The following is a 24153-nucleotide window of genomic DNA, read 5'->3' as shown; positions in this document are numbered from 1 at the left end:
GAGAATCACAGAATTTTAAAGTTGAATGGGACCTCAGTAGTCATCAATCCAAACTTTATTCTAACCAATCCTCCACTATAAGATGCCCATCATGTACTCAAACAATTTTTCAGAGACCACTAGTACAGGGGAAGCTCACCAGTTCCTGAAGTAGTTAATTCTTCTTTAGCAAATCTCTAATTGTTAGAGAACTTTTTCCTGACATCAAGCTGAAATTTGCCTCTTTGGAGTATGTATCCTACAAAATTCTGTCTTCTGGAGCCAGACAGCACAAATCATGATCCCCCTTCTATGCAACCGCCTTGCAAAAACTGGAAACTTGGCATAGAAATCTTTCTGATCATAAGAAAAATATAATCAGCTCCCAATTATCCATACTTATGAAAGGGCAAAGTAGTGTCCATTTCTGAAAATAACCCTCTAGTCCTCCATATTTGACTTTTTGATGTTTTTGTACTTATATTTGATATGTCTAGTATTCAAAAAATATGCCCACCCTACTGTGACAATTCTACTCATGAGAAACTAGAAAACCGTCTACCCCAGAAGACTTCAGTTTCTTGCCCCTTTACCAAGAATAAAGAGGATCACATCTCAATATTAACACTAGGTCAGACATTAGACCAAAACTTGTCCTTATAGCTTAATTTTATTCTTTCTGTGGTATACACAGAATTTATTTTATTAAAGATTCTCTTTCATCCTCGAAATTAAATGTAAACCATGGATCACAGAAAAATAAGTGATAATAGTAAGCAATATATTAACAATTACGTTTTCAGTGATACCAATTAGTATCATCAAAAAGCCAATGATTAAATATATCAATTAACAAATTATTTTCAATACTCATAAAAATTATAAATCAGATCATATAATTGATCATAGCAACAAATAATAGGAAAGGAATAAGCATTTATATAGCACCTAATATAAGCAACCCCCTGTGTTAAGTGTTTTTTTGCAAATATTATTTTATCCTCACAACAACCTTAAAGTTGGTAATTTTTTTACTGTTACGGAAATTTAGGTAAACTTGGTTAAGTTACTTGTCAGGGTCATGTAACAAGTAAGTATTAGAAGTCAAATTTGAATTTGAGGTTTCTAACTCCAGACCCAAGGTTCAGTCTGCTGTACCACCAGCTGTCTCAGTAAATAGTACTGAGATTTTTCCATACTTGGATTCTAAGGCTATCTAAGCTACCCAAAGGCTGAAGGAGAACGCTCTGTCCCTCTGGAATGTTGCTTGCCTTTCACATTAACAGCCAGCCATAATCAATTCTCTGTCCTGTACATCCAGTTAATATACACAAAATAACCCCAATCACTGAGAAGTGATGTTACCAAAATGTTCCCATTTGCTTCAACTATTTATGACAAAACTTACTTATCTGTTATGCCAGGAAGCTAGTGATTTGGGGAAAAGAGCATACAAGTCTTGAATTTAAATCTAGCCTCAGACAATTACTAGCTGTAGGGCAAGTTTAAGTCATTTAGCCTGTTTGTCTCAGTTTCCGTATGTGTAAAATGGAAATAATAGCATCTACCTCTCAAGGCTATTTTGAGGAACAAATGAGATCATACTTTAAAAAAAAAAAGCACCATAGCAATAATGCCTGAGTATAAATGCTAGTTATTATTGTTGTAGTTATTATTTTTTATTTCCATTTCCTTATCTGAGAAATAAGGATGATGTAGCACATTGGTTATAATGATCAAATGAACAAATATATGAAAAGCACTTTGCAGATCTTAAAGAGCCCATATAAATATTAGCTATTATCATTGGCATGTAATACTTTTAATCTTGTTTCCATTAAGTGGAACAACTCTACATAAGCGCACAGTTTATCAAATACCCTATTGACCAATGTTGGTCTTTTTTTTTAGGTTTAATCCAACAAATTTTCAATAGCTATTTTCTAAAATATACTTAAACCCCACTATAAAATGCCTCACAATTCAATTATAACATTTCCATTTTCTCTTTATTTTTAATATGTTTTTCCCTAATTTAAACTATTTTAAACATTTTTTTTTTTACATTTTCAGTTCCAGATTCTATCCCTCTCCCATTCCTGAAATGGTATGGATATTATCTCTCTTCCCTTCACTCAAAAGTCACAGATGTCATAGTTCCCCTCCCTACTGATCCTAGCATTATGAATTATGAATGTCCTTGCATTGTGTCCTTTATTTTAAATTCTTAATTGCTCATTCCTCAAATATCTACTCCCCGTGGCTTCCTAATGATTTTCATTTCTGTTCCACAGTGACAGTCCATATAGTGAGCACGGTACTTTGGAAGAAGTCGATCAGGATGCTGGTACAGAGCCCCACACCAGTGAAGATGGTATGTCTCATCTCACCATGGTGTTAAAATACTGTTCTCTGTGGGTGTGTTTTTTAATCGGATAAATTCACATTTTTTCAGAACTTACAGTGAATCTAATTTGCAAGTTGTCATTGCAAATGACACACAAAGTTCCTCTTTCAGGGGAATTGCCTTTTTTTCCAGCCCCTCAACCCCACCCTCCTTTTATCTACTTTCTTTTATCTTGTATTGCTCTGTTTCTTCCTCTGAACCATTTGTTTTGGAGCTGGAGGCTTCCATGAGGGTTTACTCACTTTCCCCAGAAAAATATAGAATCAAAGTGAAGTTAATACTATCTGTACAAATATCTGTCTCACCTAAGTAGGCCATTTGTCAGCTGTTTTTATTTGTCATGTACAAGATAACTGGCCTGGAGTGAAGTGCATTTTAAATGAATTCTCTGACTACACTGGATGAAAGAAAAATTTAAGAGGGAGGGAGAGGAAGAGAAGAGAGAGAGAAGGAAAAAAAGAGAGAGACAGAAAAAGACAACAAGAGAGAGGTGCCAGAGCCTAATTAAATAAATTAACAGAAGTATTGCAGGTGTCTTTTCCTGGCCTAAGCATTGTATTTTCCATCCTCTGCCGTGTGATGGCTTACAAAGTGGCTTTTGTTGGCAAAAGCCAGATCACTGGTTTTTTCTGTATCTGTCTCCCAGGGAAACAGATAACAGATCAGGTAGTAAAAGAACAAATAATGCCAAAGCCTCAAAGGGAAAATTTGGTGTATATGACATGTGGATAAAGTGACAGGTAATGGAAGCATGGGATATGATACCAGCATCCAGACAGATGGTCGGCTTTTCTAACTTTTCTTCTTGGGACAGATAAAATAGATAAAGCCGCCAGCCTCCTTCTCTTATTCAGCCTTTCAACAGAATCTCACCCAAGATCTCCAAAGAGCCCTCAGACAGCGTCCTAATGTGAATGTTGTCTTTGTTTGAGATTGCTCCATCTTGTTAAAGATATGGGGAAGCAGCTTGGTGATTAATCTAAAGAGATCTAGGTGGTTCCTAGAGGAAAACAGGTGAAAGGAAGATAGCTTAAATCTAGTAGATGATTGGCCAGAAAGGCCGATTTATTATTAATTCAACTGAATGCCCTTTTCTGACCCAGTTATTCTTTTATAAACTATATTTTAGATGAAATAAACAAAACAATCTCTCCTGTTTCACAGGGCACAGGGGGGGGAAGGGAGGAGGGATTACTATGGTCTGGAATCGGATGACCTTAATTTAAATCCCAATTATGCTACATTATTCCTCTAATATGACCTTGAGCAAATCAATGAACATCTCTGGAACTCAGTTTCTTCACATGTAAAATAGTAAGCACTTACTAGGTGCTGGGTTAAACTGGGTGGCCTTTGAGACCTGTTTGAGTTCTTAATCCAGCCTCTGAGCTTATGACTATAAACCATATTCAGATAAAATATGTCATGAAGGTATCTTTTATAATTAAAACTAGAAATAGGGGGTTTTGTACCTGGAGCAAGGGGGAGTGAGACTCATCTGCTCTGCACCTGAGGAGAGGAATAGAGTGCTGCAAAGTTTCTGTCCTGCTAAAGGCTTAGCTGCTGTTATTTATGGGGAGTTGGGAGGAGGGATTAAACCACAAATCAACATGCAGCTATAAGGGGAAAGATGTGCACCCTGAAAAATGCTTTTAGTACTCTCTAAATTTTAGTTCCCTAAGACAACATCCCAAAACTGAAGTGACCAAATAATAAAAGCCCAAACACCAAACAGGAGTAGAAGCTTAGGAAATGTTTGTTGAGTTGAATAGAACAAATAATAGAATTCCACTATCAAATCAAGCAACATCCTCACACCTAAGTCTCAAAGCATATTTGGCATTTTTTCTTTGATTCTTTAGATCTGGATTTCTTAACCTGGAGTCCATAAACTTTTAAATATATATATATGTTTTCCTTTGCAATATATATATATAGGTTTTCCTTTGCAATCCTATGTAGTTTATTTTATGCATTTTAAAACATTGTTCTAAGAAGGGATCCATAGCTTCAAACAAAAAGGTTAAGAATGGCTGCTTTTAGATGAAAAGTTACAATCACTACATTTTTATGGGTGGTTATTGGGACTGTAGCATAAGATTGTTAGAAATTCACTCATGTGTCAATAGCAAATAAAAAGTACAGTTGATTCTTGTCATTCACAATAGCTAAATTATATAAAGTTATCATGAACTTTGAATTAGCAAGTATTGAATATTGCTCCTTGGAGAAATATAGGGTTAGGTTCCTGTGAGCCTCTGGTCACATTTACTTCAGCCCATTGAACTTGTGGCCAATAGCACTATACCCATGTCTGAACAAAGTTTGTCCAACACATATTTTCTCTCATGGATGTGATTGCCTTGTGCTTAGGAACATTAGACAGAACTTTAACAATATGCTCAGGGGGCATCTTAAAGTGAAATCTTTGACAAAAATCACAAAAATAAAAATGTTGGCACTAAATAAGCCATAAAAAGAACACTTATTTATAGTTTAAGAGCTAAAACAAGAAAGCAAGAATGTCCCCTCAATCAACTTCAGCCCCTGAATGTACATGTCAGGTAACTCATTCTCTATTACTCTGCACATGTCCATGAATGACGTATTTTGATACATCATTGTAAGTATTGATTTTAGGGTTATCAATACATTTTAATCAGTAGGTAAATTTGTAATATGAAATAGGCAAATAATGAGGACTGACTACAAATGAGAAATACAAGAGAGAAAAAAAAGGAAACTATCTTGTAATCTAATGATTGGGCACAATCTTTAGTTCATTTTGTCCAAGGCAGGATTCTACATTCTAAGAATATGGTCTGCTTTGAGACTCCTATATTAGAATGAAACTTTGTTTGATCTGATATCAAGCTTAAAATTTATAGTATACAGTTCAACATTTACTAATCTTTTGTCCTAAACTATATTATATAGCAATGATGAAACATAAGATTTTTTTTTAATATATTGTGGTTTTTTGGTCCTACCCTAAAGATTTTTATCCGTGAGGAGAATTTCCTCGACCAGGGAAAATGAATTAATAAATGTTTACTATTTGTCCATTTGTTGCTCACTCTCACCTCTGGCCCCAAGAAGCTATAGCATGAATAGTAGCCATATCCTGATAAAATTATTTTAGCAGACAGGTTAAACCAAAGTAACCAATAAGCCTGAAATCTATTGGTGAGTTAGAGGGATGATTACTGCAAACATGCAAAGACATCCCCATGCAGAATGGACAGAGGAGAACACTTTGTTCCAGTGACTTTGAAGGCAGCTAAAGCAGGCACTATGGAATGCTAAGAGCCTAATAAAATACTGTCATGCACTGGGTCATAGCCAGCTGTCTTGACTTGTCTTGCCCTGGATTACAAGGACCCAAGAAGAGAGAGTAAGACTGATGACTTTGTTCAACTCAGTCTCACTTAAATCCAGTTCACAAGCAAGTCAGGGACTTCACCTGTAATCTTATTGATCTTCAAAAAGTAAGGACAAACAACAGCTATTTGTCTACTACATGCCAGGAACTGTCCGTAAGTTCAAGTCTTAGAGTTGTGCAGAACTCTTAGAAATTAAGTGACTTAGCCAAGATCACCATACTAGTATCAGTCAAAGGCAAGACTGAATCCAGGACCCCAAGGTTCTATCTGCAATATCACACTATCTCTGCACTTGTTTTATGAAGATGTTCATAGTGGTAGTGTTGAGGGGAAGCTATATGAGTCTGTGTGAGTTTGAGTATATTTGTGTGTATATTCATATGTAAAATAAATTATAATATATAATACATATTATGTGCATATAAGTAATACATATTATATACACAATGTATGTGAATGTTAATATGATGTTTTATAAATGTGTGTGTATGTGTATACACACACATTATATATATGTATATGTATATATTGGTCATAGTGTGGATTTCTTCTTAGAAACACAAGAGGGTAGACTAAATACCTATGTTTCTGTGGAAATTGTCAGGATTTTGACACATGATCTAAAGATTATATTCTAGAGCTAAAGAACTCAATTAGTTTAAGTCTTTTAAAAATTATCTGATCTGTGAGGGAGTTTAAAAACCCTAATCATTCTTCCCTAAGTCAGTAGCATGAAATATTATTTTGTTAATAGGCCCTGAAATGAGGCCTTTTTTCTTTCTACATTTGAGATATGTAGCTATAATTAAAATAGGCCTTAAAATGAGACATGAGTCTATTTTTTTCCTAACATATCTGACATCCCAAAATCATTCTTTTACTTCTTCAGACATGGGTTGGAATTTATCAATGGATAATCAACCTAATTTAAGCTTCTTAGCCTAAAAATGATTTCTGGAATTATTCAGTGCCTTCAGAGACTATATTATAACCTAGTTTTTGTTTTGTTTTGTTTTTTAATTGCCAAGAGCTGCTTCCAAGGGAAACATAAATGCATTCTCAGGAAATCTGAGACAGATGGGTTAAGTTATGGTGTATGTATATGTGATTTCTTCCAGCAGATTTGGAAATGAACTTACATTAAGTTTTAACAAGTTTGACTTTGATCCTTACTCAAACATCCCTGCAAAAAAAACCTAACCCTATCCCCACCTGCCTTTGCCCTCTTGAATTCCTCTTTAAATATTTGTTTGCCTCCATAGAAGCAAGAGAAGCTGTAAATTGGAGGAACCTAAGTATGAAACTGAGTTTTTCAATGAACCTAGTCTAAAAGAACTTTTCTTGGCCTTTTTTTTTTTTTTTAATCTTTAGGAATTTGGAATTTGAGGTTGAATACAATTACTAAGGATTAGAGCTCTCCCTTTTGTCCAAAAAAAGTCAGAGTTTGGGATCAGTGCAAAACTTACATTTCAAATCAAGGTTTTTATTTTGGGGAAATAGGTGACAAAGCCATAATAATGATGGGAGTGGGGGTGAGGGGGAAAGAACGGGAAGAACAGATTTTTCATTTGCTTTTAATGCCAGAGTACCAATTTTAGCTAATAATAGTATATAAGGAAACTAAATCAATTCAAGTTTCATTTCATGTGGATTTTTTTATAACCTTGATTTGTAATCTAATAGATTATGAACTGCTGCCTTCTGTTCTTGAGTAATAATTTTTCCATGTGATAAATATTATCAACACGTTTGCAATGAAATCATAACTACTCCATCATTGTCAGCTTGATATTATAGCAACCATGAAGGATATTGCATTTCAGTGAAAGCCTTGATATATTTCGCTGCAAAATTCAGAATATTGTTTTATTATGCTTTCATTATAACCTTAGGAACAGGCTGCGGAAATGAAAAATCTTAGATTTAATGTTATTTGCCTGCATACCCAACAGCTTAAGAAATATTGCAGTTCTGGTCAATAATCAGTATTATCTACTAGCTTGGTGATATGTTTATTGATTGGCATGTTTTTTTAATCTGGATAGTAAATGACCAATTAGCAAGTCCATTTATTTCTGAGTTTTTTTCCTATTTCCAAATTCTGTCTTAATACTTAGTGTTCATTTCATTTGCAGACATTGACAGAATGTTAATTAAAGTTCTGTAGTTTTCTTGATTGTTTTGGGCCAAATTAGATGCTGATCCCAAATACAGGGTCAAGATCTAGAGAGATTGAATCTAGAGAGATAAGGGAAAAAAAAAAAGGGTGTCTAAATACAAGCAATCACTGAACAAGGATGCGCTTCCTCCACCCACAGACACATACTCAAGGCAATCACAACAGTATCCAAACCCTAATGAAAAGTTCATTTGGTTCAAAGAGCTACTGATTTATATAGAATTCACCAAAAGTAAGCCTTAGTGCATTTAACCCTAATCCCAAAGTCTAAGGAATACGCACGTATGATTTCAGTCACATCTGATTCTTCATGACCCCATTTGGGATTTTCTTGGGAAAGACACTGAAGTGGTTTACCATGTCTTTTTCCAGCTCATTTTACAGATGAAGAAACTGTGGGTCACAAAGCTAGCATCTGAGGCACTATTTGAACTCGCAACAATTAGTCTTTCGGACTCCAGCCCCAGCGCTCTATCTACTGTGCTAAGGCAGATACATACACAATTTTAAATCACTTGGTGCTGTGGGTTAGTCAATACCTTAGGGACCATGACCTAAAAAGAATGAATGATACTTAACATACCACTCAAATGAAACAAGAAAATTCTCATACCAATACCTGATATAGACACCTATGTAATAATATTGTGTTGTACTTTAGATTTTTGAAATATTTTGAAAAGATTAGTCTTTATCCAATAATTGCAATAATGAAGTGACCCAAGGCAATTCCAATAGACTTGGGATAAAAAAATGCCATCTACATCCAGAGAAAGAACTTTGGAAACTGAATGCTTTTATCAAAGCATAATATTTTCACCTTTTTTGGTTTGTTTGCTTTTTCTTTCTCATGGTTTTTCCCCTTTTGGTCTAATTTTTCTTAACATGGCAAATATGAAAATATGTTTAAGAGGATTGCATGTTTTCCATATCCTATGGGAGGGAGGAAGGGAGAAAAAAATGTAACTCAAAGTCTTAAAAAGTGAATGTTGAAAACTATCTTTACATATATTTGGAAAAAGAAAAGACTGTTGAAGAGGGGGAAAAAAGGAAGAATTAGGGAAGGCTTCCTGCAGAAGATGTGATTTAGGACTTAAAGAAAGCCAGGGAGGTCAGTAGTTGGAATGAATTGAGGAGGGAGAGTTTAAGAAGCATGTATAAAAGCCAGAGAGAAGGCCCATAGCTTAGAGTGCCTTGATGATGGAACAGCCAGGAGGCTAATGTCATTGAATAGACTATTCTTCAGAGACTATATTGCATTCCATAATTCACAGCCAGAAGAACAATTGTGTGTTTTGTGTATGTCCATGCACACATTGTGCATGTGTTCATATATATATTTTTAGAACAGAGATTTACAGCTAAAGGGGATCCTTGAGAGCATCTAATCCAATCTCATCTTAAAAATGAGAAAAGTGAAGCAGAAAGAGGTTAAGTGCTTTACACAAGGTCACATAACTATTAAGTGTTCAAGACAGGCTATTAAATTTTGCTTTCAGCAAAAAAGGCTGCATTATGCACCAAAAAAATCATAACTAGGCTAACAGATTTTCTTTTTCCTGACTCTTGATCAATAAGTTCTTTGTTCACATAAAGATGATACTATATTCCAGATGTTTCTTCTGGATGATCAGAGCTTCCAAAGCCAAATTTCTGAAAAGGTACCCAAAATGTTTCATTCATTTAGCAGGGCTTCTTAAACTTTTTTCCACTTGTAGCCCGTTTTTACCCAAGAAATTTTTATGTGACTCCGAGTATATAGATTAAGTATACAAATCAAACATTTGATGTTAATAAATCATAATTTCACAATTGATCCCTACATTCAGTTACAAGACTCCATATGGGTTGTGAACCTAGTTTAAGGAGATGGAATTTAGGGAGTGGAAAATTAAAGGAGCATGTGGACACATGAATATACTTTTTAGAAATTTCCTAATGGCTTTCTCAGCACATTAGCCCTTAGTCTTATATATATGGTTTCCTTACAGAATGTGAACCCATTGAAGCAATAGCCAAGTTTGACTACGTTGGGAGGTCTGCTCGAGAATTGTCTTTCAAGAAGGGAGCCTCACTGCTTTTATATCACCGAGCCTCCGAGGACTGGTGGGAGGGACGACACAATGGAATTGATGGCCTAGTACCTCATCAGTACATTGTGGTACAGGATATGTAAGTATTGCCCAGTTGCACCAATAACCCCTAAAGGCTCTGTGTCGGAACACAAAGCACCATATTCAGGAGAACAAGACATTCCTTCTCAAAGAAGAATCAAGACCCTACTCACTCACTTGAGATTCCTCAAGAATCTTATTTTAAAAAGTCCCAAGAGACTGCTACAGTTCATTAAATATTTCCTTGTCCTTGTCTCTGGATTGGCAATAACAGGACTAACTTCCCTCTTCTCTTCCCTGGCAACAGCTTATGTCCCATTCCCCTTCTTCTCAGTCTCCTCTTTTTGGTTTGGAAGTAGGCCAAGGATTACTGGGAAATTGTTGAAGGAAGAATCCCTTCCAGAGGTTTCATGTTCCTAAGAATAAACACTACAGTCAGGATCTCTTAAGAGACGAAGTGTCCCTCAATCATTCCAAAGAGTGTTGGTGCTACTGCACAGAATTCAGTGAATGAAGCCTTTCTTCTTATGCCCATTTATTGCCTCAAGACCTAGGTTTCAGAGGTACAAGGAGAAAGGTCTATAGTATTAAAAATAATCATTTATTAAATCTTTTTTAAATTTTTATTTATTTTTTATTATTATAAATTATTTATTTATTGTTATAAATTATATATTATATATTATATTAATACTTTAATAAATACATATTTGTTAAAAATAAAAATCACAAGTCTATTTTTAATAATCAAAAAAAGTCAAACAAACTTACATTTTCTAAGGGCCTACTGTGTGCCAAAAATAGCAAAATCTGACATTTAGTCAAATTAAGTCAGCAACAGTTTAATGCCTGCCAGGTATCATGCTAAGCAATAAGGATACATAAAGCTGATGAAAAATATTCAGCATCTAATAGAGGTTTACTCTATGTACATTATTTCATTTGATCTCCCAATAACTCTAGGAAGTAGGTTCAAGTAATTATTTTTCCCATTTTACAGATGAGGAAACTGAGACTCAGGTGACTTGCCCATAGTCACGTTAAGTGGTACAAATATCAGAGTCAAGATTGAAATTCATTTATCTCTTGACTTTAACACCTATACCAATGCCTATGCTACTACCTTCTCCTTTGTAGCATCTTTGATGACAAATAGACAACTTAGAAAACCATCATCTCTGCTCAAACCTTAATGGAGATTAATAAGAACTTTAGGAATAGCAGACCTCTGCCCCCTACTCCAGCAGCCCCAGACCTTTGGCCCAGCCATCATTCAAGGGAGAAATCACTGTCTATAGATAAGAAGACTGACTTCCTTGCTGCCGTCATCAAGGGCTGACTGCTACCAAAGGCAGTGAAGGCCTACAGTTCTAGGTAGAGAAGCAACTCTTCCCAACTGCTTCCAACCCTGAAACCATAATCCTAGGAAGCAATCCCTGGGGAGCTTCAACTACCCAATGACTACTTCTGCAGGTCCTGCATCCCATTATTCCTCAGAAGCCACAGCTACTAAGATCAAGAAAAAAAAAACAACCTTTTTTCTTTTGTCTACTTTTCTTTCTGAAATTTCACTGCCACTGAATTCCTTGATGCTCTCCAGTGTTCAATGTAAGAAACGTGATTTTATCGGTGGAAATGACATTTTAAAAGACACATGAATATTTTGCTTTGCTACCACACTTTAGGAACCATAGATCCTCTCTCTTTCTAACTGGTAGATGAAATCTTCAATACATATTATATCTCTGATTCGACTGTGAAGTCCTAGGCAGCAAAGACTACCTGTTCTATTTATATATATTTGCAAAATACTTGGTGCCCAGAAAGCACTTAATAAATTCTTTTTCATTTATGCAAATAGAAGTAGGCCTTCATTTAGCATGAGTCACATTACTGTGAGTTGAAAATTTAAAGGATTCAATTATAAATTAAATTAAAGCCTCATTATATCTTTAAGGTAACAAACTTCATGTTTTGCTCTTTTTTATTTGCAGGGATGATACCTTTTCTGATACACTGAGCCAAAAAGCAGATAGTGAAGCCAGCAGCGGGCCCATTACAGAAGATAAGTGTTCCTCCAAAGACATGAACTCTCCAACTGACCGTCATCCTGATGTATATTTAGCCAGGTAAGTTGGACCTCTCCATCACTTACCAGCAAGGCAGGATTTAGAGCTGCAAAGGGAAGTCTGACCCTCCTGGTACAAATAAGGCTCAAAAAGGGAGACTTGCCCAAAATCATCCATGTTAGAAAGGGGCAGAGCTAGACCTAAGTCCCCTTAGCACTGTCTTACCACTCCAAAGGAGCCAGAGCATCTTTGAGCTCTTATAACCTAACACAATCAGCTGTCCTTTGTTCTCTCCTTTTACTTTAGACAAAGAAAAAGGGCCGAGCCCCCCCTTCCTTCAAGGCGTCCTGGCAGGACCAGCGATGGCCACTGCCCTATCCACCCGTCCCACTCACTGTCCAACTCCTCGGCTGAGCTTGGCTCCCCTAACCTGTCTAGCCACTGCAGCCCTCGAGCCCTGTTGCAGAACCGCAGCCTCAACAATGATAGCCCCGAGAGGAGGCGCAGACCTGGCCACGGCAGCCTGACCAACATTAGCAGACACGATTCTCTAAAGAAGATGGACAGTCCTCCCATTCGGAGATCAACGTCATCGGGCCAGTACTCAGGCTTCAACGACCACAAACCTCTGGACCCGGAGACGATCGCTCAGGTGGGATGCCGCGGCTTGCGTTCGTCCTGTCTTGTTTTCTATTTGCAGAATTATTCTAATAATAATAATAGTAATAATCAATTTAAAAATAAAAAAACTTTTTTGAATGTAAAGAGGATTCCATGTATCTTCTCTAAATCCTAGAAAAAAGCCAGGGAAACATTGAATCATTAAGTAGGATTCACAACTGTGGTTCTAGTGTGAATAGTGAATTTTTACCTTGAGTGACATCCTGAGGAGAGAACAGAGGCAAAAATGTCACAGGGTAAGGGGTACATCATAAAAATGCATGAAATGGGAAATTCAAATACATTTTCACTTGCTTGTAGGCATAAGTGACTATAAATTGCAGATAGAACAATTTTAACTTATATTTGATTGCTTATCATCTCAGGAAGGAAGAGGGGCCTAGAATTTGGAATCAAAACTTTAAAAAATTGACAAAAAAAATTGTTTTAATAAATAATTGGGGGGGGACTAAAATGTATATTTTTTAAAAGAAAAAAACTAGAATCTAAGCAAGTATAAATACATCCCTACTTTACAAATGTGCTAGCTTTTCCCCTTGCTATATATAGAATTTTAATGCTGTGTATACTATATATACTATACATAATACGTATATACTATACATAGTGTTTTTTCCATTCTTTTGTCTTCTGTTTTTGGCCTTTACCTATGACACAGGCAGGTAAACATGGATACTCTAAAACTCTTAAAAATTGCTTACTGGGGGGTAGCTAGGTGATACAGTGGACAGAGTGCCAGGCCTGAAATCAGGAGGACCCGAATTCAAATCCAGCCTCGGACACTCAATACTTCTTAGCTGTGTGACCCTGGGCAAATCACTTAACCCTAGCCTTAGCAAAAAAAAAGAAAAAAATTATTCTGTGTGATCATTTATATTATTCATCTCTGTTGATTGAAAAAACATACATATGACAAGAAAGTACATCAATTCAGAAATAGTAAATTTGCATTTACTATTTACAAATAACTTGCTATTTACAGGAGCACTTACATAGCCTAAAAAGTAATCACTCTAATTTTATTGTTATTGTTTTTAACAAACTGTTTCTTCTTTCATAATGTGACTAATATGGAAATAGGTTTTATATGATTGCACACATATAATCTATATCATGTTGCTTACCATCTTAGGGAAAGAAGAGAAAGAGGAAAGAAGAAAATTTAGAACTCATAATTATATAAAAAATAAGTGTTAATGTCTTTATATGTAATTGGAAAAATACTATTTAAAAAATAAATGGAAGTAATTGCATATGTGTGTATATACATATATGTGTATATACATATGTGTGTATGCTTTCCACCCTGCTTATTAAGTCAAGATAAAGCATCAAATAAAGCCAGATCAAAATGACAAATGTTCAGTAGGCAGATGGTTTCACAGACCCCTTGCAATAGCTCTGTAATTGCTTGGGGTTCTGGTGCCTGCAGGGAAGAACCACTGACATAGGCCATTAGGGAAAATATTTGTAAGCGTTCCAAGGAAAGATGAGCTAGGTGATTCTATTCAGAGTCTGTAGGCTTATCATTGGGGCCTTCCAAAAGATTTGTCATTCATCACAAACATGAGAATTGAGTACGAAGAAGTGATAGGATATGAAAGGGAAATGAAAGAAATGGAAAATGGAGAAGCAATAAAGTTAGATTATTTTCAATTTTAAAAAGCTTTCAAGGAATCTTGCACCAACGTGATCGACTCCTAAGCCATTTTCTTGTTGCTTTAGTTTCTATGCAGGACCCAGAGAACCTTGGAAAGTGAATTAAATTACAGAAGAGTACTGAAAAATTTAAATTGATTTTAAATGGCCCGGCTTTTTGAAAGCATCATCAAAAAAAGCTTTTGGTTTCTTATAATACCTACAGTCCTTTGAGGTGTATCTTAAGATTTAAATCAATAATTGAGGAGTATAGCTGATATTTAGTGCTTTTGATAAACCTATGAAATTGTTATTTCTCATAAACACAAGAAACATGATTTGAGGCTACAACGAGGAGGGGACTAGAGAGGTGAGAGTGAGAGAGTAGTAAACTTTGTATAATCCTTTTTTTATAGTTTTGGATTTTCCTCAGATTCCAGCACATGGAAATTGATTGAACAGAGTATTCTTTCTGTATCTTCTCTTGAGCAGATGCATTTTACAAAAATAACAAATCTCCATCTTTCAAGGCAAATAAGAGTAGCATATGAAAGCCATCTCCTGGGAAGTGATGTCATCCTCCAGAAGTCCATATAATGATTTCCAGCTCTGCCTTGCATGCAACAGTCCCTGTCTACACTGAGACTTACACTTACTCTGCAGCAAGGATTAGTGGACATAGCATTATAATGCAATTGCAAAAGAAAGTACAGGAGTTTCTACTCAAAATTACTCAATTCAGTCTCCTCAAAAAAGGAGGTTCTCTTCTAGAAGCTTTAGAGACTACATAGAATAACTCTTGAAGGAAGCCACAATTTAACCACTGTCTTGATTGTATTCAGCTGTGCTCAGTTCCCAAGTACTTTATTTCTAGAGATGTAGTCATTGTTTATACTCTGGCTTTGCCATAAATTAAATAGTCAACATGCAAGGCTTCCACCTACAGAAAGCTGCCTTGAGACTAATGATGTCAGAGTTCAAATGTGTGTGTTGGCAGCATGCCATCCGATTTTTAAGCTCATGAACATTAATCAAGATTCTGCAAGATGGTGGTATGTTCCTGGATTCTCTAGACAGTATTGCCATTCTTCACCTTTTTTTTTCATTACCTAAAATTATTTTTTTTTGGTGGGAGAGGGGGATGATGGTTCCTGGAGCTCTGAATCAACATGGGGATTTTCTGGTGTGAAAAATTCCTCCATTGTTGCTACTTAGCAAGAATCATACAGAGCTGCCTGGGATACTATGAAATTAAAAGCCTTGCTGTACATGGAATGGAGTATATGGAATATACTCTAGCAAGTAGATATGGAATAGAGTATGACAGAAATCCACTATGCTATGCTGTCTCTCCTAAAACCATAGGTTCATATAAAATGCTCTGTTAAGGAAAGCCGGTCAACAAATAGTTAGGATTTAACATGGAATACATTTGCTTATGAATATTAGTCACACACACACACACACACACACATACATACATACATATATATAGTGAATATTAGCCATATATATTGAATATTAGTCATATATAGTGAATATTAGTCACATACAGTGAATATTAGTCATATAGATGAGAGACTATCTGAATGGCTTCTCAAGCAGTACCTGGGGTTTTGAAAATTGGGTTCTTCATTCTCAAAGGTCCCATCTTCTTTTCTTCTCTCCCACTGGCTTCAGGATATCGAGGAGACAATGAACACCGCTTTGAACGAACTCCGAGAGCTGGAAAGGCAGAGTTCAGCAAAGCATGCCCCAGATGTGGTGCTGGATACCTTGGAACAAATGAAAAATTCCCCCACTCCTGCCTCTTCCACTGAATCCCTCAGTCCTCTCCATAATGTGATGCTCAGGAGCACCGAGCCGCAGATCCGACGCAGCACGAGCTCTTCCAGCGACACTATGAGTACTTTCAAGCCCATGGTGGCCCCCAGGATGGGAGTACAATTGAAGCCCCCAGCTCTTAGGCCAAAACCCATTGTTCTTCCAAAAACAAATCCCACCATAGGACCCACACCTCCTTCCCAGGGTCCAACAGACAAATCGTGCACGATGTAAAACAAACAAACAAAAACATGATCCAGGAGGTAGAAAAAAATTGGTTGAAAAAAGGAATGGATTTTGGGGAAAGGGGGAGTCAAGGCTTCTTGTCTTCATGAGTTTTGTGCTTATAACTGGAGATACTGGCTTTTCTGTCTTTTTGAATGTAACGTCTGAGACTTGCTACATTAACACAGGCATTTGTATTTTGAATTTTTTTTTTTCCTTTTTAAAAAAGCTGGACATTTCTACATGTTTTAAAGACAATAGAAACACATTAGATTTACTTGAAAATTCAATGCTGCACCACTTGTAAAAAGAGATTGGAACACAGCTTCCCTTATGGTACAGTATGTCCCAGATTTAGCATAGCTGATATTAAGAAGAGATTTCTGAGCTAAGGGGATGGAATTAAGTATCAGAGTTTGTGGGATTTTAGCCCATGCCAGCCTACTAAACAGCCGGAATGATGGCTGAACTCTGATGACTATAGTGGTTAGAAACTATTCAGTGATCGTGTCTGATCTCAAATACAGAAGGCATACACTCCACACTTAGGTTTGGTGCTGATACACAAGTAGTTCCCCTGGATTAGCCCAGGTAAGCTAGTAGCTAAATTATTTTCCTCTCTCTTAAAAATGGCTTATCCAAATCTGGGACACAAGTTGCAATAGAAAGAACATTAAATTAGCATTTGGAAGGCCGGATCTGAAGCACAGCTCTGCTACTTATTTTCTGTGTGACCTTGGACAAATTATATAACATCTCTGAACCTCATTTTCCTCATCTACAAAGTGAAATTAGAACAGGTTACTTCTAAAGTCCTGTCTAGCTCTAAATCTAGGATGCTATAAGCCTAAGACTTATTATCTATGGGAAACCTACATGGTTAGTACTTGAGCTTAACCAGGGGAAGGAGAAAGATGGCAAGTTTCTATAGCTATCAATATTTTTCTTTTCATGAATAGAATTCTAGGATCTTATAAGGTCATCTACTTATCCCCTTTCCCCTCAGGTAAGTCTGCACTATACAGATGAGAATCCTGTTATTAAAGACCTCCAGATATTCATACTAACACCACTCTCACTAATCTATTTATAAGCAATTGTTATTAAACTCTTTTTTATGTATAATACAAATATTTGTGCTGACCTTAATGGAATGGAGAATGAGCTCTTTGAATCCTGGATCCCCTTTGGACTTTTCTTCCTCAGACTAAGAAATCTTATTTTTTTTTGGTTTGTTTTTTATAATTTCCCCAAAGATCTGATTTTCTAAACCTGTAATAATTTTTTTTTGAGGCAATCAGAGTTAAGTTTATCTAGGGGTCACACAGCTAGCTAGTATATGAGGTCAAATTTAAATTCAGGTCCTCCTAACTCCAGGATCAGTGTTCTATCCTCTGGGTCATCTAGCTGCCCTCACCTTATTTATTGTCACATCCCAGAACTGACCTTAGTGCTCAAGTAAAGATCTGACCCGTTCTGTGGGTGTTGGATACTTTGCCCATGGACTCGTGGGAGATAGAGGCAGAAGGGATCTTTAAAATCCCCACATTTCTAAATAAACTGAAGTTCAGAGACATTAAGTGACTTGCCTAACATCACATAGATAGTAAGCAAACTTGGGGAGGGAGGGAAGGAGGAGGAAAAAGGATATGAAAGAAAGATTCAAATTCAAGTCTTTTGACTTCAAATCCAGTGTTCTTTCCAAATTACCATGCTGCCTCATGCCTAAGCTATGTCTTTGTATTCAACTAGGTTCCATTCTGATTTTCCAGATGAGGAAACTGAGTCTTTCAAAGGGCAGGCGCCTCTATACAATCTCCTTCACTCTTCCACAAGTTTTAAAGGTCCTTTAGTGACTTGAGTTATCATAAGAGATATGACTGTTTTGAATAACTTTTACCTTATTTCAAGAATATCCTGGACCTCTTCCGAGATCCCTTCCAGATCTTGACCCTGTCTCTCTGCATCTGGATGCAAGTTACTTTTTCACTGTAGTGCTTCCTCATAAATTAGCTTGTTACCCACTAGAACCATCCACATTCCCCCCCCTCCTATTTTAGACCTAACCAGGTTTATTTCTTTTATCTTCTCTTTGCACAATTTTTTTATTTTTACATTTTTCAGATTTATTGCCCCAAATTGCCTTAAAAGACAGCTGTTCTCCCTTCCATTCCACCCCTACCCTCAATTTCTTTTTCAGTTTACAAAGGCCACTTTTGAATTTGGGTTAAATTTTTCCAAGGTACCAACTTCTGTCTCTTTATACAATCAGGAGGTTGATCTTCAATACCCATTTCAACTTCTTGACTTCCTATGATTCTAGTCACTTCCCATCCTCCTATTGCCAACTTGGTATCATCAGCAATCTTAACAATTTGATATTCTTTGTGCTGTCATTAGTGACTGATTAAAATATTTTTTAAATAAGTGAAAGGTTCAGAAGCAATCTTGGTAGATTAGTCCTTCTATACCTAGATTAAAAACAATCCACTAATAATTGCTCTGGAATCATTATTACAATTATTAGATTTCACTACCTTAGCTTCATGAAGAGAAGGATCATATTCTAAATACTTTTAGTGCCTAGTACAGGTTTCTACATACAGTAGGTACTTAATAAATATTTCTTTAAACCATCCACCTAGTTGTGTGCCTACCCACCTTGTGTTTATAAAATAGTATGCTTTTTCAGCTCTCTTCAAAAAAGACTTGAAACTCTTACTAAAATCAGGATTTATTGCATTAACCTCTCTCCTTGATTTGCCAGATTTGCCACAGATTACATGGATGAGATTAAATTATAACACCTATGCCTAACTACTGGTCTGCACCTTCTCAAAATTGAATTTGTGATGGATTTTTTGCTTCCTATTATTTTTCCCGGTATAGACATAAAATCCTAATGACCTAGTAGTACTTTGGTCCATCATTTTCAGATATATCAGTCAGATGATAATATTTAAAGAGGCTGTGACTCTCTGTATTATTTCCCTCAGTCTTCTAAAAAATTTTAATGGATGTTCACCAGTGATTTTAGATACTCAGAAATGTTACCCTGAAAGCAATGAATAACATTTAGCCTATTTAAAGATATTTAAGTAGAAGACTTCTAAAGTTCCTTCTACTTCGAGATCTATGACTGTGATTCTAGAATACATTTTCGCTTAATACAATAAATAACCTCCCAAATTTTCTCTTCCAACTTGGTTTCCAATCTCCCCTAACTCTGCATTCCTATTTCCTATTACTAGTTCATTGTGGAAGTCAAGATGAGTGGTACTTTAGTAAAATGAACAATTTAAATGTTTTAGGAATAAGGGAAGAATGATTGAAAATGTTCTTCCACGATGGGATAAGACAAGGAGATATTGACATCTCACTAAAAGACATCTAAATCAAAGAGCTTTATTTTTTCTTCTTCCTCTGTATTTTTTTTTTTTTTGGTAATTTGCTTAATCTAACTTTCCATGTTTAGCTTTAGAGGCCCTACTTCAGCAAGCCATCTACCATTCCTAATATGTTGTTTGCCTTTTTTATTTAAGAAAGAATTACATTTTTCTATCACACAGTGGGGCTGCTGACAAGAACACATTACCATGAGGTTTCCCATGTCTCAGAGGCCAGTAGTTTCTTATGCAGAATATCTTCTGATCTTTTCCCTGTTCTTCCTTAAATCTGCTTACCTCTCTCTTCCCTAGCCTCCTGCTGTATTCCCAAAGACTTACTAGTATTGTGCTAGCTCAAGGGAGGAACCTGTGTTCCTAAGCAAAAACACAGAGAAGGAAGGATGAGTATAAAGCTGATCTTACCTTTGTCTCAAGAATCTTCCAATTCCAAATATAAAATCAGGTGGCAACTATATGAAGCAGCCAAAATCAACTCATCCTTGATACTTTTGACATGAGACAAGAATGTCCTAACTGTGTTGACTATGCAAAGATCCAAAGGAGCTGTGGGTGAGTTTATTTTGTGGAGGTCTCAATTCATACAGTCAGGTCACTGAAAACTTCAATTGAAGAGAAATTCTATTTGGCACCCCTTAAACTTTGCAACCCAAAGGAAGATGAGAATTGGGCTGTTTCATTAAGAATGCTAGGATCATTTCCGGTTTCAAGTAGATGAACCTCACTAATAATATCATTGGGAGGAGGGCAAACTATTTTATGGAATCAGTGATGTTTTCAGTCTTATGAGATTGCTTACAATTCATAGAATTAAGTTTCTACTTCCATAGAATTCCTCAGTATTAGTCTCTCCACCAGTTCACTTTTTCATGGAGAAGTAGATGAAGAAAATAGAAAGGACTGGAGGTGATAGGGAGAAAAGTATCTTGGTACACCTTTTTTTGAAAAGTATTTTACAGACTTTTGTAATATGATTAATGGCCCTTTGTTAGATTGAAGGTTGGGAGAAGAGGATAGGAAAGGAAGGTAACATATAAACTCCAATGAATAGCAGTTTTGCACATTTTAACAAGATGTTATAACTTTTTTAGGAAAGTATTTTCCATGCTTCCTGCCTGATCCATAGGATAATTTTTAATAGGTTCTCACACTTAACTATATTGTCCTACTATATACCACTGTCCCCCATAGACTCTGGCTGGGAAACATCTATAAACTGAATTGCATCTCTACAAGTAAAAGTGGTTTCAGTTTAAAGTTGCCTGTTCTGATAATAATGTCTCAGTAGAATTTTTCTGTGTGCAAGTTAATTGGGGAAACGGAGAAGTGAATGTCTCACACTTAGAGTTTCCTTAGTGTGGAAGGCCATAAAAACATCTCTTCAGATCTGTGAATGACCTGCCCTCTCTGGGTAACTGAATAAGCATTTACTGGTCAACGGGGACTCCAAAATCCCACATATTATCCCTGAGATGTGACCAAGAATCTGTGTAGTGGGTTTAGGAGCAAGCCTTCAGATTTGGAGTGGTATGTAGTCTTGCGGTGCTACCCTTTTGTCTTTGATCCCTGAAAGCTGTATATAGTAAAGGTGGTCTTGAAAGGTTTGCATAGAAGGGTCTGTTTTGGGACTGAGGAACAGGCAGGGTTGAGGGGAAGGCTGCCACTCTGAAAGCAGAGCCACAGTCTATCCAGCTTATTCTAATCATACATCTCTGGCCTGCACCCTGGAGCTCATACCCCTGACCTCTAGCAGGATTCTGAGGTCCACCCCAGTGCCTGGGTATCATTGGGACTTCCTGTCCAGGACCAAGAATTATTTTCATAATATTCACAACTTTAGTAAAGATCAGTGGAACAAACTGGAATTTAAGCTTTCATTTACATACGGTTTTAGCCTAGTATTCTTTCTTGGAAAAAAAGAAAAAAATAGCCTCTATGGTATAATTGAGATGGATCCTGTATCTTTAAATTACATAGGGAATTTTGTATGTCTAAATAATTGTACTGCATTCCATAATGCTTATCTTAGGAACTGTCTAGTAAAAGAAAATATTAGGAACCATGCATTTTGTGGATGCCCCCAATCCCCTTAGAGCATTCACACAAGTTCAATGTGTAGTTTGATGGTTATTATAGCTATTTAAAGTAGAGTAAGTGGATATGTAACAGGAAAGACTTGAGACAACTACAGATGTACTTAAGTAAAGGTAACTCTTGCACACCTAATTAAATCAGTATTGTCCTTCACTATCAGTCTGATCAATGGCAGTCCTGGTGGCTCCCTGTTTGTGACTGTTACCTACCTAATTGTGTCAGTGTACATCTGTAGTATGTACATGTGAAAGTGCCTTTAAATTTTTTAGAGGAGCTTTGGCCTTGCTCTGTACTGTTGCATTCCCATCTGCCCCTTCCCCGACCTCCCACTGCCTCCCATTTCTTTTCTACTTGCCCCATTGCCCATCCCTCCCCCTCCTCCCACCTGCTGCTTCACTCCTGGTGTTCTTATGTACGCTAGTATTGTCTTGCCTTCTTCCTGGCCCTCCCTCACACCACTCCATCATCCCCATTGGACCCCCTTTGTCAGCTCCAAGATGGCACGATGGTCATTGTGTTCCCCTGTGCTCTTGTGCTGCCCATTTCCATTACATTCCTTCCATCCTTTAAGATGAAGAGAAAGGGTGATGATTTTACAATGCTGGAAGAAGCAATGTTCTGTTACTCTGTCGTGACAATGCACTTTTATGTATGATACTGTACATTTGGCATGGACCATTACAGGCTTCAGTACACATTCAGATTTGTTCCTCATAGTGTATCTTTATAATAAAAAAAAAAGATAGTTCTGTCTGCTATTGTCTGGTTCTAATTTGATGTGATTCTTGCGATGGTGTCTTTTTGTTTTTTGTTTTTTGGTTATTATTCTCCAGGAGATCTTTGTAGTGTCGAATGATATGAAAACATAAGTTTTAAATGCTGGGTACCCATTATACTTATGTTCCTTAGGCTTTATAAAATAAAGTCCTCCTCAGTCTACTGTTTCATCCTCAAAAGATACAAGTTGCAAAGAGACAGACCGGTGATAGAGAAAATTAGAACAGTCCAAAAGTAGAATGAACTCCCCTCAAGGATTAGTGGGCTCCCCATCCCTGGAGGTCTTCAAGCAGCCACCACTTGTTGTGATAGTATAGTGGGAATTCCTGAATGGCAGATTAAAAGTGGCCAAGACCCTTAAGCACAGTGCTTGGTACACAGAAGCATGTAATGTTTCTTGATTAATTAGCTGATCACCGAGTTCCTTTCCGACTCAAAATCAGGGATTCATCAAAACTGATTGCATATGTACGGGGAGCTCCCAATCTGGAAATTCTGTCCCCAAATTCACATTGGCAATTCCCCCATAACTTTTAGTAAGTGAAGGATGGTATTGGAATGGAGGTTTAAATTAGTGAGACCCTGATAGTCTCTTCTGTATAAGCATTCTCCTTACCTTAAGTTTGATCCCATTGTAAAGTCTGCTTAGTTCCCCTCCACTCCCACCCTCCAAATCCGCAAAATTATTTAACATACTATAATCTTTAGCTGATCATATCAGTTTCATTTTGAATTAGATGAATTAGATGACTACATTTTTAATTCACCACATATTTTTTCCTACTTTCAAAAACTCATGTAAAGCAATGATCTATTTTCAGGCTCTAATACTGCATCTAGGAAAGCTTTTCTCATCTGTGGTAAAGGATTCCATGAAAAGCATGTGGAAAATTTTTTTTTAACCAGAGGAGTAATTTTATTGATAAACAGAGGAATACTTGCCCTACAATTTAGACTTTCAGAGAATGACTTGGGGGCACTAAGATGTTAAGTACCTTGTTTAGGGTCATACAGCCCTGTATGTGTGTCAGAGGCAAGCCTTGAACCAAATCTCGACTCCTAAGGTACTCTCTATCCTGTCTACCATGAAACCATCAAAACCAATGTATTTGAAATGGCATAGCAATTCAACCAGAGACAATTTAAACCCAGTGTTGGGTGATTATACGTTTTTATCTGTTAATTGCTAGTCTGTGTTTTTTCAAGATTAATAGATAGTACCTTCCTGTTTGATCTTTAGCGAAGGATAACTCGGGGCGAGGGGGGGGGGGAATGGGGAGGGGAGGAAGGGGAATGTGTAAAAAAGGAAATGAGGGAAAAAAGCAAGGGAATCATAGAATTTTACAATCAACTCATGGTCACATGCCGTGTTTCCTACA

At 36.7% G+C, this 24153-nt stretch overlaps 1 protein-coding gene across 3 annotated transcripts in view; it reads left to right on the top strand.

Annotated features, from left to right (window-relative positions):
- Positions 1-22750, top strand: part of SRGAP1 (SLIT-ROBO Rho GTPase activating protein 1) — a 309032-nt gene extending 286282 nt beyond the window's left edge. For all 3 annotated transcript variants that reach the window (XM_052001387.1, XM_052001388.1, XM_052001386.1), the window contains exons 18-22: positions 2274-2353; positions 9940-10120; positions 12057-12191; positions 12438-12783; positions 16131-22750. In XM_052001387.1, the coding sequence (XP_051857347.1) occupies positions 2274-2353; positions 9940-10120; positions 12057-12191; positions 12438-12783; positions 16131-16508 (1120 nt within the window). In that variant the 3' untranslated portion in view covers positions 16509-22750. The remainder of the gene's footprint in view (positions 1-2273; positions 2354-9939; positions 10121-12056; positions 12192-12437; positions 12784-16130) is intronic.
- Positions 22751-24153: the final 1403 nt, after the last annotated feature.

The sequence above is a fragment of the Antechinus flavipes genome, chromosome 5 (assembly GCF_016432865.1).
Source record: "Antechinus flavipes isolate AdamAnt ecotype Samford, QLD, Australia chromosome 5, AdamAnt_v2, whole genome shotgun sequence".
Lineage (NCBI taxonomy): Eukaryota > Metazoa > Chordata > Mammalia > Dasyuromorphia > Dasyuridae > Antechinus > Antechinus flavipes.
Note: the sequence above shows the minus strand (reverse complement) of the source record. Positions and strands in the feature narration are given on the sequence as shown.